This window comes from Nelumbo lutea, chromosome 1 (genome assembly GCF_056320005.1).
Source record: "Nelumbo lutea isolate HS-2025 chromosome 1, American lotus-T2T, whole genome shotgun sequence".
Classification (NCBI taxonomy): Eukaryota; Viridiplantae; Streptophyta; class Magnoliopsida; order Proteales; family Nelumbonaceae; genus Nelumbo; species Nelumbo lutea.
Window position 1 is genome coordinate 91,681,779 of NC_142684.1, and position 16,505 is coordinate 91,698,283.

General features: G+C 40.8%; 1 protein-coding gene across 2 annotated transcripts in view; it reads left to right on the top strand.

Annotated features, from left to right (window-relative positions):
• LOC148876117 (phosphatidylserine decarboxylase proenzyme 3-like) overlaps positions 1-16,505 on the top strand; it is a 110,492-nt gene that overhangs the window by 16,086 nt on the left and 77,901 nt on the right. For both annotated transcript variants that reach the window (XM_088966148.1, XM_088966147.1), the window contains exon 5: positions 11,278-11,346. In XM_088966148.1, the coding sequence (XP_088822274.1) occupies positions 11,278-11,346 (69 nt within the window). The remainder of the gene's footprint in view (positions 1-11,277; positions 11,347-16,505) is intronic.

A 16,505-nucleotide genomic window follows, 5' to 3' on the forward strand; every position in this document is an offset into this window, starting at 1 on the left:
CACCATTCCAGACATCATGATCTTTGTGACAAGTTGGGCATGATTGATATCTATGCCCCAACTTGAGGGGGAGTGTTGACAGATGTTGTTGTACACATATGTTTAGTACCGCAAGGGTACTTTTGTAATTTCTTCATTTTTTATGTTGTACGACCATCCTAGTATAAATAATAACATACTGCACACGCCTGTAGTATTCTTTTGGGCTCTTAGTCCTCTTGCCTCTCCTCTCTTTCTCTTCTCTTGTTCAATAGATGTCAATCATGCCAAGCTTGCCAGTATCATGCTGAAGTTGGGCCTTGGGAATGCCCTTGGTGAGGAAATCTGCTAACTGTCCTTCAGAGGTGATGAAAGGTCGACACACTTCACCAAAAGCCACTCTTTCTCGAATGAAGTGTTTGTCAATTTCAATATGCTTAGTTCTGTCATGTTGCACTGGGTTGTGAGCAATGTTGATGGCAGCCTGATTATCACATTATAACATCATTGGCTTATCATGCTCAATACCCAGTTCTTCCATCAATGATTTAAGCCACAATAGTTCAGAAACTCCATGTGCCATGGCTCTGTATTCTGCTTCGGATGAAGATCGAGCAACAACTGATTGTTTCTTGCTTCTCCAAGAGACAATGTTACCTGCCACCAAGCTACAATACCCAGAGGTAGATTTTCTGTCATCATTACCAGTCAGAACAATATCATCAACATACACAATCATGTAAACAACCAAGAGTCCTCTCCTCTTCACAAAGAGTGTATGATCAGACTGTGTCTGTACATAGCCAAAGCTGACAAGGGCAGCCCTAAACCTTTCAAACCATGCTCTAGGGGACTGTTTGAGTCCATAAAGAGATCTCTTCAGCTTGCAGACCTTTCCTTTCATATCTGTTTCATACATCCCTGGAGGAAGAGACATATAAACCTCCTCATGTAATTCTCCATTTAGAAATGCATTTTTTACATCCAATTGATAAAGTGGCCAGTCTGAGTGTGTAGCCAAAGATAGAAGAACTCTCACAGAAGCCATATTGGCAACAGGGGCAAAGGTTTCTAGATAATCAATCCCATATGTCTGTGTATAAGCTTTTTGCAACCATCCTAGCCTTGTAACTTTCAATGGTGCCATCAACATGATATTTGATAGTAAAGACCCACTTACAGCCTACTGGATCCTTCCCTTTAGGCAAATCAACCATTTCCCAAGTGTCATTCTTGTGCAGGGCATCAATTTTTGTTCTCATAGCATCCCTCTATTTTGGAATATTAAGCTTCTGACACAGACCTGGGAATTGGGTTAGAGGCAACAAAAGAAAGGTAGGCAAAATATGAAGGAGAGAGCAAACTATAAGAAAGGTGTTTGGAAATGCAATGTGTAGTACACTTCCTTTTTCCTTTCCAAATCGCAATGGGGATATCAAAGTCTGGGAATGATGGCTCCAAAGGGGCTGTAGCAGTGCCTGTTGTCTCATCTGTAACTAGAAGTGCATGAGGCCCATGTGTTGTAGGGGAAAGGGGAAACAACCTGCTCATTTCTGGTTCTTTGCCTTTGATACATCCTGGGATTAAAAAGAGGGCGAGAAGGTAATGGGGGAGGAATAGGAACACTGGAATGAGAGTGAAGTGACTGATCCTCCCTTGATTCATTTGAAGGAGGAAAGGACTCAGCAAAAGACTCAACTGGGACAGGAAGAGGAGGAGGAAGAGCAAACACCTGTGACAAATCCTCCCCCTTTGGACAATGTCTCCAGAGAGGAATCATAAAAGGAAGAAAGCTCATCAAAGGTGACATCCATTGAGACATATCGAGTTCCAGTCTTCAGATCAAAACAACAATAACCCTTCTGTATGGGGGAATAACCAAGGAAGATACACTTGTGGGCTTTTGGTTCAAATTTATGTCTTTGGACACTTGTAATATGTACATAACAGGTGCAGCCAAAGACATGAAGAGGAATAGGAAAAGATCCTTGTCAGGATGAAGGAGACTGAAGGGAGACTCAAACCCTAAAACCCTGGATGGCATACGGTTTATAAGGTAGGTAGCAGTGAGAATAACATCACCCCAAAACTTTGTAGGGACATGTGAGGCAAATGGAATACTTCTTGCAACTTCAACAATATGTCTATTTTTTCTTTCAGAAACTCCATTATGTTCTAGGATCCTAAAACAGGAGTTTTGATGACTAACCCCTAAATCAGTGAGATAGCAGGTCAAGTTTTTCTCAAAATATTCTTTTGCATTGTCGGATCTGAAAATTTTAATCCTGGTATCAAACTGGGTTAGGACAAATACATGGAATTGCCTCACAAGTCTGGGAACTTTATCACGGGACTTCATAAATAATATCCGAGTGAACCGAGAAAAGTCATCAATGAACAAGATAAAATATTTGTGGCCACCCATAGAGGGTAAGTGGTAAGGCCCCCACACATCAGAATGCACAATATTAAAAGGAGAAGAAGATCTTTTATTACTCAAAGGATAACTGTTTCTACAATGTTTTGACAGTTCACAAGACGCACAATGAAGACTGGACAAACTAATTCCCTTAAACAGTTATGGGAATAAATGACTTAATGCAGAAAAAGAAAGATGACCCAAACGAAAATGACATAACATGACTCGACTGATGGACTTTGTAGATGTAGACCCAAAAGCAGTTTTTCCAGGTTGTTCATGGCATTGTCTAGGAGTATCTAGCAGGTATATTCCATTCGCCTCACGGCCACTCCCAATCACCTTTTGGGACTCCAGATCCTAAAAAACACAGTAGGAAAGGAAGAAGGTTACACAACAGTTTAATGGCTTAGTTAGGCTACTTACAAATAACAAGTTTGTATTTAGTCTACGTACATGAACAGCAGAAGGAAGAACCAAGGAGTCTGTAGCCTTGATGGTTCCCTTACCGGAGATAGGGGCAAGGGAGCCTTCGACTAGGGTGATTTTGTCACGTCGAGGAAGTAAATCATATGAAACAAATAAAGTAGAAAGGCTGGTCATATGATCAGAAGCATCGGAACCAATAATCCAAGGGATCCTACGATTACCTGAAATGGTTGCATGATTGGAAAAAGCCCATATACCTGAATGAGCAAATGCAGAAGATGTTGAATTTTCTGAAGGGTTGGAAGAAGAGGTCACACCCTCTAGGTGACTAATCATCCTCCCAAACTTCTCATATTCTGCCTTCATATCTGCTAAACTGCACACTAGCCGTCATCTCTTTAGTTTGGTATCTGTCACTATTTGGACCAGCAGCAACATTAGCACTCCCTGCCCTTTTATTATCAGGCTTCTTCTGAAACGGAAGCGGTAGGAGCTCAGGATGCAATTTCCAGCACTTGTCTTTAGTGTGTTTTGGCCTTTTACAGTACTCACAGGCAATCTCTTTCTTCCCTGAGCTACTTGGAGTCCCTGCAACCCCCTTGGGTTTCACTCCCATATTAGCAAAGTGATCATTTAGACCAGCCCCTTGACCCTGGACAAATCTCTTGCTTTCTTTACTACTTACCAAGGCATATGCCTAAGACAGTGAGACACTATCCTTGGATAAAATATTTTGTTTTGTAATGTCATACTCTGGATTTATTCCTATCAAGGACTCAAACACCCTGTTTCTCTCAACCAGTTTTCTATAGGTCTCAACATCATTAGTGGTGTCCTAGGTTACAGCTTCTATCAAATCTATTTCTTGCCATAAAGACTTCAGCATTGAGAAGTATTCAACTAATGGTTTCTCCCCTGTCTTAAATTCTTCACATCACTTCTCAACTTGTAAGCTCTAGCCACATTTAATTTTTGGGAATAGGTTTTAGCAACACTATCCCAAATTTCCTTTGCTGAATTCATCCGCAATTAATGCTGACTAATTTGTGGTTGCATTGAGTTCACAAGCTACCCAATAAGAGTATAATTTTCTTGCATCCACTTTTCATACGATGGATCATCTTCCGAAGGAGCCTTTTTGCTTCTGGAGATAAAACCCCACTTGCCTCTACTACAAATATGAATCTTTACTGATTGTGAGCAAGCCAGATAATTAGTTCCATCCAGCTTGACTGTGGTCACAGCCAGTAGAGAGTCTACAGAGGCTCCTGGAACTTGTCCGGATTCAGCAACAAGCTTGTTTTCAATGTCTGAGGAATTCCATCTTCTTAAACACCTCAAAAATGATTTCAAACAACTTTGAAAAACACCAAATGAAGACAGAACAAAACTGTGTTGTGAGCCAACCTCTATGCAGCCGTACCAGTAATCTGCGTCACACCCAGAAGCTGGGAGAAACAGAGAAAATTCAGCCGCTCCTTGTAGACTTCATAGAACACCAATCCACTTGATTCGATCTTCAAGAAAGAGAATGAGAAAGCCTTTAGTCACTGAGCGCCCAAGTCAAACTCCCTATGGGGCACGCAATCAGATTTCTCCAGAAAATTAGGGTTTTGGGCAACACATTTGAATCTGTCAAGGGGGCGACAAATTCAGTCTTCTTCTCTCCAGAAACCACTAACAACTGGGCTGAAAAAGGTGTCTTCAACTATTCATATCATTCAGTTCTCCATACACACTGTGTATGGGAAAAAAATGAAAAAAAGGGGAAAAACGAGCCTACTCTGATACCAAGAAGAAAAACAGTCTTTTGAGAAGAAAGGACTGTTTAGAAAGATGCAAAAATCAAAAGTAGCAGAAATCAGAGTTCAAGAGGGGAGAAGATGAAGAAGAAGGTGACGGCAACTTGGATTCAGAGAGAGATTTTCGAACATAATCTCTTCTCTTACACCCTTAATTCTATTTTATTAAGTTAAACTTTGGTAATTTACAGAGAAGCCCTTAGTTGGGCAAAAAATTAAAAAGACATAACATAAGAAAGAATAGGCCCAGATGGAGGCCCAGATTAAGGCCCATTACAGCAAAGAACATAAAAGATAAAAAAGGATAAACAGCCTATGGGCCATTCGGCCCATCTTCTCTACAGTTTTGTTCCTAAGGAGTCGTTGGTGAGAGGGAAACATTCTAGGGGCTTATGTGTAAATATGTTAAGTAGCTTGTTCAGCAAGCCAGTGAGTCTTATAAAAGAGAAGGGGGCTGTTTCTCTAGGGGTCTTTTTGGGTTCTTTCTCTCTTGTTTGAGCTATAGCTCAGCTCCAGCTAGGGTTTTCAAGTACTGGGAGCTTGGGTTTTGAGGAATCGGCCCATTTGGCACCTTCCAATCCCTCCATCGCTGCATGTCCGCATGGGAGGCCAGCTTGCTGCCATTGTTACTGTAGCGGAACTGTTCTAGGAGGAGTTTTACTTCAGGTTCAGGTCTGAAATTTCTAAAAATCCAACTTATTTTGCTGTTTTCAGCTTGGTATTTCTTGTGCTTATTGCTGTATACTTGAGGTACTGCATGTATTTGTCTTTCTGTCCACTTCAAGTGGCATCAGAGCAAGTTCTTTCCTTGGGTTTGCTTCAAAGTTCATCTCCTTCTTGTGTTTTCTATATTATCATGGATGCAAGGGGTGGACGTGGTAGGGGTGGTAGAAGACCACAACATGTCACTGTAGAGGTTTTCCAAGAGGCTATAAGAGGACTGCAAGAACAGATTGAACATCTTGTTCAACTTGTAGCTCAAAATGCTGCTAGGGATGGTGATGTAGCAAATGATTTGGGGCTAGGAAGAAGAAGACAAGCTCCTAGAGTTGATGATCAACTCACTGACATTATTAATGAAGAATCAAGTAAAGACATTGAGCAACCTAAAGGTGATCAGCATGGAAGGAATAACAACCAGTGGTGGGAAGACCGAATAGTGCAAGCTTTACAATCCAATCAAGGTCATGGTGTTCAACTTCATATTTCCGAGTTTGATGGTGAGTTGGAACCTGAAGAGCTTCTAGACTGGTTGGACAGTATTGAAAATTATTTTGATTGGAAAGCAATGAATGAAGAAAGAAAAGTGAAGCTTGTAACAGCCAAGATGCGAGGGGCAACCTTAGATTGGTGGAAAAATTACCAAAGGGACAGAGAAAAGAAGGGGAAAAGAAAGGTTAGTTCCTGGGGAAGAATGAAAGAGAAGCTGAAATCCCAATTCTTACCACCAGATTATGAGCAAACACTTTACCAAAGAGTGCACAATTTAAGGCAACGGGAAAAGAGTGCGAAGGACTACACAAAAGAATTTAATAGATTAACTCTTCGGAGTAATATGTCAGAAATTGAACGGCAAAAAGTTAAGTAGATATATCAATGGTTTGAGGTTGCCAATACAAGATCAAGTCAGCCTACATTGCCCATATAAGATAAAGGATGCATATCAGCTAGCTCTAAAGGTTGAAGCTCAATTGAGTCGAAGTTCAGGGCGAAGGCTAAGTGCTGTCCAAGGTACACCTTCATCAATAGGTCGAAGTGTTGGGGCTGGTAGGGGTCGTGTGATCAACCAAACACACCCTACAGTCTAAGGGACTTCAAATGCAACAAAGAACAGTCAAGGGCAGCCTACTATTAGATGTTTTAGGAGTATGGAGTTGGGGCATCGTTCAAATGAATGTCCTAAGAGAAGGATTGAAGGACAAACACATCTGGTTGATGAATTCACTAATGAACAACAAGATGATATAGGCCATGTTGAGGATGGGCAAGTGGCTGAAGCTACTGGAGCTGATGCTTTAGAGGAAGAAAACTTGGATGGGGATATTGAGGGTGAGGCTCTAGTGATACAACACTATGGTTGCACCTCAAGAACCACTGCCAGGGGACTGGTTGAGAAATAATATCTTTAGAACATGTTGTACAACTGGTGGTAAGTTGTGTTACCTGATTATTGACAGTGGGAGTAGTGGGAATCTTGTTTCTTAAGAGATGGTGGATAAATTACAGCTCAAGACTGTTCAACACCTCTGACCATATCGTATTCTATGGCCCAACAAAGGAAATGAGGTAAGAGTTTCTTCTAAATGCCTAGTTAATTTTTCTATTGGTGATACATTTGAAGAATCGGTATGGTATGATGTTGTCGCAATGGATGCATGCCATATTCTCTTGGGTCACCCATGGCAATATGTTCGTAAGACCATTTATCATGGGGGCAAGAACACATACAACTTTGTGAAAGACAATAAGAAGATAACTCTTAAACCAATGCAACTCGATTCATTTCCAAAGAAAGAAACAAAGCCAACCACTACTCTCTTCACCTCAAATAAATTGGCTCAATAAGATGGAATTTGGATGTTGTTTACGTGTTGGTTACAAAAGAAGTTAGCAAAGAAACACCTGTCCCAGAGTTGGTGAAGAAGCTACTCCATGAGTATGCTGATGTGATGCCTGAAGAATTACCCGATGGCCTTCCTCCCCTAAGAGATGTACAACATCATATAGATTTAATGCCGGGAGCAGCATTGCCTAACCTACCCCACTATAGAATGAGTCCTAAGGAGCACGAGGAACTCCAAAGACAGGTAACAGAGTTGTTGAAGAAGGGGATGATCCGTGAGAGCTTAAGCCCATGTGCTGTACCAGATTTGCTAACACCAAAGAAAGATGGTAGTTGGCATATGTGTGTTGACAGTCGTGCCATTAACAAGATTACAGTTAAATACAGGTTTCCCATATCCTTCCTTGATGACATGTTAGACACATTGGCTGGCTCACAAGTCTTTTCAAAAATAGATCTGAAGAGTGGATACCATCAAATTCGTATCTGAGAGGGGGATGAGTGGAAGACTGCATTCAAGACTAAGGAAGGTCTTTATAAATGGTTGGCTATGCCATTTGGGTTGTCTAATGCTCCTAGCACCTTTATGAGGTTCATGAGGCAATTTTAAGGCCGTTTATGGGGAAGTTTGTGGTAGTTTATTTTGATGACATACTCATCCACAGCAAAGATCATGGCAGCCACTTAGGACACTTGAGAGCAATCCTAGAAGTCTTGAGACAAAATCAGCTATATATAAATTTGAAGAAGTGTAATTTTATGACAGGTCGGTTGGTGTTTTTGGGGTATGTTGTTTCAGCCAAGGGGATTGAGGTGGATCAAGAAAAAGTTCAAGCTATTCAAGAGTGGGCAACACCAAAGACCTTAACTGAAATTTGTAGTTTCCATGGGCTAGCAACATTTTATTGTTGGTTTATAAAGAATTTCAGCACTATTGTGGCACCCATTATTGAATGCTTGAAAGAAGGTGAGTTTACTTGGACTCTCGTAGTTGAGAAAAGCTTCCAAGAGCTAAAAATGAGGATGATGAAGGCTCCGGTATTGGCTTTACCTGATTTTAACAAGCTCTTTAAAGTTGAATGTGATGCATCCCATGTTGGGATTGGAGCTGTCCTTAGCCAAGAAGGCCGTCGAGTTGCTTACTTTAGTGAGAAACTCAATGATGCTAGAAGGAGGTATTCCACTTATGATGTTGAGTTTTGTGCCATTATGCAAGCATTGAAGTTTTGGAGGCATTATCTTATCCAATGGGAGTTTGTGTTGTATTCAGACCATGAAGCATTGAAGCACCTTAACTCCCAACAGAAGATAAAGGGAAGACATGCTAAATGAGTTGACTTTCTACAAGAATATAATTTTGTTTTGAAGCATAAGGCTGGACAGCAAAACCGGGTAGTTGATGCTCTTAGTAGGAGAGTTCACTTGGTGTCAACAATGTCTACTAATGTTGTGGGATTCAACTCTGTCAAAGATCAATACTAAGATGACCCTATTTTGGCCCTATTTGTAGAAGCTATACACCAGGTGACAAAGATATTCGAGCCAAGTTTGTGTGGAATGATGGTTGCTTATTCATGGGCAATAGGTTATGTATTCCATCAGGATCCTTGAGGGCATTACTCATTGCTGATTTGCATTGCAAGGGACATTTTGGTTGCAAGAAGACACTTGAAATGGTCTCCAAAAGGTACTTTTGGCCAAGGCTACAAAAGGATGTGTTCTATTATGTTGATAGATGTCACAAGTGCCAAACATCTAAGGGGCAACATCAAAATACAAGTTTGTATCTTCCCTTACCCATACCAAAAGCACCATGGACTGATATTACTATGGATTTTGTGTTGGGGTTGCCAAGAACAGCTAAGGGTAATGACTCTATTTTTGTTGTGGTTGATCGTTTCTCTAAAATTACCCACTTTATTGGTTGCCAAAAGACTTCTGATGCTTCTCATGTAGCTAACTTGTTTTTCAAAGAAGTTGTTCGGTTGCATGGATTGCCAAGATCTATCACATCAAATCGTGACACAATTTTCCTTAGCCACTTTTGGAGAACTTTATGGAAGTGTATGAGTGCTACCCTACAATATAGCAGTACATTTCACCCACAAACAGATGGACAAACTGAAGTGGTTAATCGAAGCTTAGGCAAGTTGTTGAGGAGCCTAGTTGGAGACTACTTAAAGCAATGGGATCTTATCCTACCACAAGCTGAATTTGCCTTCAATGATTCAGTTAATAGATCTACAGGGAAGACTCCTTTTGAGGTTGTGTATGGTCGGTCACCTAAAAGTGTTGTTGATCTAGCTCCTATAACAGGGTTGTGGCGAGTGAGTGATGATGCCGAAGCTTTAGTTGAATCCATTCGAGAGAGTCAAGAGAATGTACAACAAAAGCTGAAAGAAAGCAACCAAAGGTATAAAGAAGCTAAGGATAGGCATCGTCGGATGAAAGAGTTTCATGAGGGCGATCTAGTCATGGCTTATTTGTGGCCTGAAAGGTTTCCCGTTGGGACCTACCATAAGTTGAAGCAGAAAAAGATTGGTCCGTGTCAAGTGCTGAGACGGTTTGGTGACAATGCATGTGAAATTTAGCTACCAGCTGATTTGTTCATTTTACCCATTTTTAATGTAGCAGACCTCTTTGATTACCATGGGGATCTAGAACCAGCAACAAAGGATGGGCGAGGACTAGCACAAAGGGCCAGTAGTTCTAATGAGTTTGAACAAGTAGAGGGTGTAGAAGATGTTCGAGTTACCAACACTCGAAATGGGGACTATTTTAGGTTCTTGGTCAAGTGGAAAGGGAAACCATCAATTGAGAACTCTTGGATTAGTGAAGAGGAGTTTGTGAAGCTAGATGGAAACATGTGCAAGGCTGCTAAAATTGCTGCTCGCATGGGGTCGAGCTCTTTTTAACCCGACGGGAATGATGAGGCAAAAAAAAAGAAAAAGAAAAAATGTGTGAATGTATTCTGTTTTGCATGTTTTTTGTAGTGGGATCCAAAATTGTTGTCTTTGGGTAGCTTTGTTGACAGTTTGGGACCAGGGGTATTTTCGTCATTTTATAAGTTAGATTTTTGGTCAGGGGCAGTTGGGTGCATTTCTGTTGGGTTTTGGTCTCTTGGGTCTTTTTGTAACAAAAGTTATCTTTTAGGTGTACATTTGAAGTTAGTTTTGTTCCTAAGGAGTTGGTGAGAGGGAAACATTCTAGGGACTTATGTGTAAATATGTTAACTAGCTTGTCCAGCAAGCCAGTGAGTCTTATAAAAGAGAAAGGGGCTGTTTTTGTAGGGGTCTTACAAAAGAGAAGGGAGCTGTTTCTGTAGGGGTCTTTTTGGTTCTTTCTCTCTTGTTTGAGCTGTAGCTCAACCCCAGATAGGGTTTTCAAGTATTAGGAGCTTGGATTTTGATGAGTTGACCCATTTTGGCACCTTCCAATCCCTCCATTGCTGCGTGTCCGCACGGGAGGCCAGCTTGCTGCCGTTGTTACTGTAGCGGAACTGTTCCAGGAGGAGTTTTACTTCAGGTTCAGGTCTGAAATCCCTAAGGCTATGTTTGGTTTGAAGGAAAATGTAGGGAAAGGAAGGGAAAGGTAGGGAAACCTTTACAACCCTTTGTAAAGGTTTCTCTACCTTTTCCTACATTTTCCTTCAAACCAAACATAGCCTAAAAATCCAACTTATTTTGCTGTTTTCAGGTTGGTATTTCTTGTGCTTATTGCTGTATACTTGAGGTACTGCATGTAATTTGTCTTTCTGTCCACATCAAAAACAGTGCCAACTGGAGGGGCGAATTGGTTTTATGGGTTCTTGATTTCAATTCTTTCTACTCTGCTGGAATATTACAAAAGTAGATTTTATGGTTTCTTTGAGGAATTAGATAATAGACAATTTTTCAGATGCATTCTTGACTGAGTTCTTTCAGGTAGCATATTTGATTAGTGCCTTTGTGAAGTTTCTTTAAAGAAGAATATAAAATAAGAACAAGAATTTCTATATTCATTGTCAGTAAAGAAGCCTTTGTTTATTTCATTTTGGAAAGCCTGTGTTTATAATGCATGTCTACATCCTCTTATACTTTTTGCAGACAAATAGATTGTCAAAGAATAATCTGATTGGATATTGTGAGATTGATCTGTTTGAAGTTCTCACTCAGGTGCATTGTCTTTTCTACTCAAGAGATGGAGGTTCTTTGCATATATGCTGCAAGTAGAGGAATTGACTTATTTCTGTTGCTCCATGCTTCAAATTTCATGCAGCCAATTAGATTATGTTATTAAATCATCATTTATTAGCATGAAAAAGAGTTTTAACTTTAAGAATACCAATTGCTGCATATGGATGCACAATCTTCTAAATATGTTCTATATGCATCTATTTTTGTTTGTTTTTTGTTATAAACATTGTTAATGTACTAAACCAGGCATGTCATTTTTGTTTCTTTCTTGATATTCTAAGCAGCTTTATTACTTAAATAATTTTTATGGCAACTATTTTTTCACCTTGATCATTGTATTTCTTTATAGGGATTGGTACTCGCCTAAGTTTCTGACCTAGAGCATAAAATGTTTGGATTTGGAGGGGATCTAGTTATATCCAGGTCCTTTTTTCTAGTACAAATCCTTTACCAGATTCAAGTCCAATCTTAGTTATACGCAATATATGTGATCGGTGTTTGATGCATTTTGATACCAGACTCAAATTTTGATCAGGTTGGATTGACAAAAGAACATATATACAATGTATGGAATTGGAGCTGGCATGTATTTAATGGGACCATATTGGTGACCCATTTTAGGATTGAGATTCTTTTCAATGATCCAAACCTGGTAAATATTTTTTTTGTTGAGAAAAAACAAATGTTATGTGAATCCCACTTTATGGCTGCGAGTCCCAAGGTGCAAAAATGCTAGATGTGTAGAATCGCACTGTTGCTGCATAGACATAATTGCAGTTGGGATGATGAAACAAACTCGCAGTTGTGTTGCAAGCCCCAGAAAACACTGCCAAAACTGCAGTCAAGCCAAAAGAGTGGAATTGCAGAGTGTTTTGAGTGACAACTTAATAGTAAATAGAAAAGTGGGTCTGCCAGAGTGAACCCATGTAACTTTAGACTCAAAGGCTAGAATACCAGCAAGATACAAAGGTACCCAAGAGTCAAAAAACAGAGATACTGAATAACCCATGTAACTTCAGACTCAAAGGCTAGAATACCAGCAAGATACAAAGGCACCCAAGAGTCAAAAAACAGAGATACTGAATATGCACAAAATAGGGTAGAAAAGCAATCACGATACGAACACACAGTGACTGATGTGGTTCAGCCTTTGGCTTACATTCACGGGCGATGGAAAAGCAGATAATCCAATACATAAACAAATGATGGAGATACAAAGATGAGTAGCTTTCCTCACACACATAAATTCTCATTCTCACAAGGCCTCACAGAAAATCCTTGTTGCAATATACGCCCAGACTTTCAAGTTGAACTCAACTACTCCCACACTCTGACCTAATCTTTTCTTTACACATAAACAGCTGATAGCACAATATACAAGTGGGTATTTATAAGAGCAGGAAAAGACCCCTCAGGAACATAACATATTGGGTTGGATACTTAAGCTGAAAATGGATTGGGTGTGTGACAGCCCAAGCCCTCCACATCCACCACTGACCTTAATGAAATTTTCCTTTTTTAATGTTCTCCTCAAATGCAGGTCGGAACATGGAGCAGGCCACAACAAAGAACTCAAGGCACACAACCTAACAGTAAACTATAATTTCATCAAACAAAATCAACACCCATGTACAACAAGAGACTGTACATTGAGAATGTACAAAAAACCACTATACATCCAAACCTGGTAAATGTGTGGGTTCTAGGTTTAGATCAGAGCAGGTCCTGGAACTGATCCATTTGGTTGTGTTAAGAGGTGCCGAATAGGGGTAGTTTAGTCTTCTTCTGTTTATTAAGTAACTTGCTTATGTAGCAGTGTTATTAGAGTTACTCTGCCCCACACTTAAGTAAGGTCATTTCTGTCTTTGTAACTATGATTAGAACCTAATATAGATTAAGGGGGTCGACTGAATGTGTAATCCATCAGATTTTCGACAGACCTTTCTTCTTCTTCTCCTCTTCCTGTTCGGACTACTGTAGCAACAGTCGAAACATGGTATCAGAGCAATGCTCCTGACCTAAGTCAATTGGTAAAGCAACTCAGCACTGTTCGTGACTCTTCACCTTCGTTTCTGATCAGTCGATGGAGAGAACTAGTTCGCCCTAGGTCAGAAATAGTACAGCTTGTCTCTCTGCTGCGCATAACCTTCTTCAACAAGGAAAGTGACTTCAGTAGTGAATGGTTGATTGATATTCTCAAAGGAAGGTCGGTTCTTTCTTCTTCTAGTGTTACTTCTATTTCTGGGTAGAAACCCTACAAGAAGCTGTTGTACTGAGTAGAACCTAGAGAACTAGGTTCATTGTTGCCCTAGGAAGGGCTGTGTGTGCAGTAGCCGAATGTGTAGGGCTGCTGTAAGTTGTTGTGTAATGCCCTCTTGATACGGTATAAGGTAGAATGCAGTGACCTTGCCGAGTGGTATAAGGTAGAATGTAGTAACCTTGCCGAGTGGTATAAGGTAGAATGCAGTAAGTTGTTGTAGGGCAGTAGCCGAGTGGTATAAGGTAGAATGTAGTGACCTTGCCGAACTCCTTGTGGTTGTGTAATGCCCTCTTAAGTGTGTTAAATAAGTCTGAACTGGGTGCAGCAGATTTGGCTGTGTTGTGGTGCTTGGGTGGTTGTAAGAGGGCCTCTACTTGTGATTAGTGAATGGTAAATTGATGCTTATGTGGGACATAAGTGTGTGAAGTCAGCAGTAGTGTGAATAAGAACAAGTGTGTGAAGTCAGCAGTGGTGTTTAGAGGCTGCAATAGGGGCTGAAATATCAAACTGTGAACAACATCATCAGCTTGTAGCTGAGAAGTAAAGTTAAAGACAACCGTGAAAAGGTACAATGGTAGCAATAGGAGATGGCTACAATGATCAGAAACCTAGTGTAGTAATTTCTTCCGACTACCTAGGAGTACAAATGACCTCAGTTAAGCTAAATGGGGAGAACTATGTTCCATGGGCTAAATCCGTGGAAGTTTTTCTCAAGGCAAAGAAGAAAGCAAAGCATGTTAGAGATGAGAAGCCACCGGTTGACTCTCCAGGGTTTGATGATTGGGAACAAGAAGATGCTCAAATCATGACTTGGCTGTGGAATAGTATGGAACCCAAAATCAGTGCCAACTTCATGTTCCTTGATACGGCTAAGGATATATGGGAGCATGCTAAGAAGCTATATTCTGGACAAGATAACACAACAAGAGTATATCAGCTGTATCAGGAGTACTTTGATTTACAACAAGGAACCAAAACACTAGAAGAGTACTATGCCTGCATGAAGAATATAAGGAATGAACTCAATGTCTATCATCCCCTTACTCCAGATATCCAAGTTCAGTAACAGCAAAGGGAGCAGCTAGATGTTACAAGATTTTTAGTGGGGCTGAAGTCGGAATATGAACCAGTTAGAGCTCAAATATTGGGGGGCTCTACTCTTCCTACACTTGAGGAAGTATTCTCAAGACTTCGTAGAATCTCTTTGGGCCAGACAGAGAACCCCACACAGTATGATGGATCAACACTTGTGACAGCTAGAGGTGGTGGACATAGTACAAGAGAGGGAGGTCATTCCAGAGGGGGCCGTGGCAATCCCATGATTGGTAGGGGTGGCCGTGACTCAGGGGGAGGCCGTGGCAGAGGAAAAAATAACTCTACAAGGAAGTGTACTCATTGTGGTAGGGATGGACACACAGTGAATTTCTGTTATGATCTACATGGCCCTCCCTCTAAATGGGCTAATCATGTTGTAGCAGGCGAGGTTGCTATTAGTGATAGTAAACTGGCAGACCTAACTCCTTCCACATCTACATCTACTTCTGGGAGGGAGATGGTGAGTCACAGCATACCACTGCCACATATGCCCAATCAGGTATTGCTTGCATGTCATTTAAAACTCCTTCCTGGATTATTGACTCTGGAGCCTCAGATCATATGACCGGGACTCCAGGTGTGTTCTCTTCTCTTGCTGAAACCTCCACACCACAAACTGTTACACTTGCCAATGGGTCCTCATCTCCCATCTGTGGTGTTGGTAATGTTGACTTGGCTTCTGTCCCTTTATCATCTGTTTTATACGTACCTAAGTTTCCATTCAATCTTATGTCTGTTAGTAAAATAACCAAAGCTCTTAGCTGTTCTGTTACCTTCTTTCCTTCCACTTGTGTTTTTCAGGATCTCAAGACCGGGAAGAAGATTGGTGGGTGGCATGAAGCTGGTGGATTGTATTACCTTGACGGCGGTGGATCTTCAATTGCACTTCAGACTTCCCTTACTCTTCTACAATGGCATTGCCGACTGGGACATCCATCTCTCAAGGTCCTCAAGATGTTGGTTCCATCATTGAGTCAGTTGTCAGTTTTACAATGTGAGTCATGTCAGTTTGGTAAACACCGTCGTGTGTCCTTCAGTCCAAGAGTTGAGAGTTGTATGTTGAGTCCTTTTTCTTTGGTTCACTCAGATGTTTGGGGTCCGATCAAAATAGAGTCTTATAATGGATACAAGTATTTTGTCTCATTTGTTGATGATTGTTCAAGAATGACATGGATTTACTTAATGAAAGAAAGAAGTGAATTGTTTTCCATTTTTCAAAAATTCCATGCTGAAATACGCACACAATTTGGTGTTCCAATCAAAGTTCTCCGTTCAGATAATGGTCGTGAATACTTTCTTACTGCATTTCAACAGTATTTAGAACAACATGGCATTATTCATCAGACCTCGTGTGCTTTCACCCCTCAACAAAATGGGGTGGCTGAACGGAAGAATCGTCATCTTCTTGAAATTGCTCGGTCTATGCTTCACCACATGCATGTTCCTAAACGGTTTTGGAGTGATGCTGTACTCACTGCATGTTTTCTCATTAATCGGATGCCCTCTTTTATTCTTCATGGTCGGTCCCCCTTCTCCATCTTGTTTCCCACTTTATCTCCGTTTCCATTAACTCCTCGTGTCTTTGGTTGTGTGTGCTTTGTTCATAATCTGAGTCCTGGAATAGAGAAGCTAGATGCACGCTCAATTAAATGTGTCTTCCTTGGCTACTCTCGGACTCAAAAAGGGTACAAATGTTACAACCCTATTGCTCGAAAGTGCTATGTCTGTCCTTATGTCACATTTTTTGAGTCTGTCCCCTTCTTCTCCAGTCATGAAGCACCCT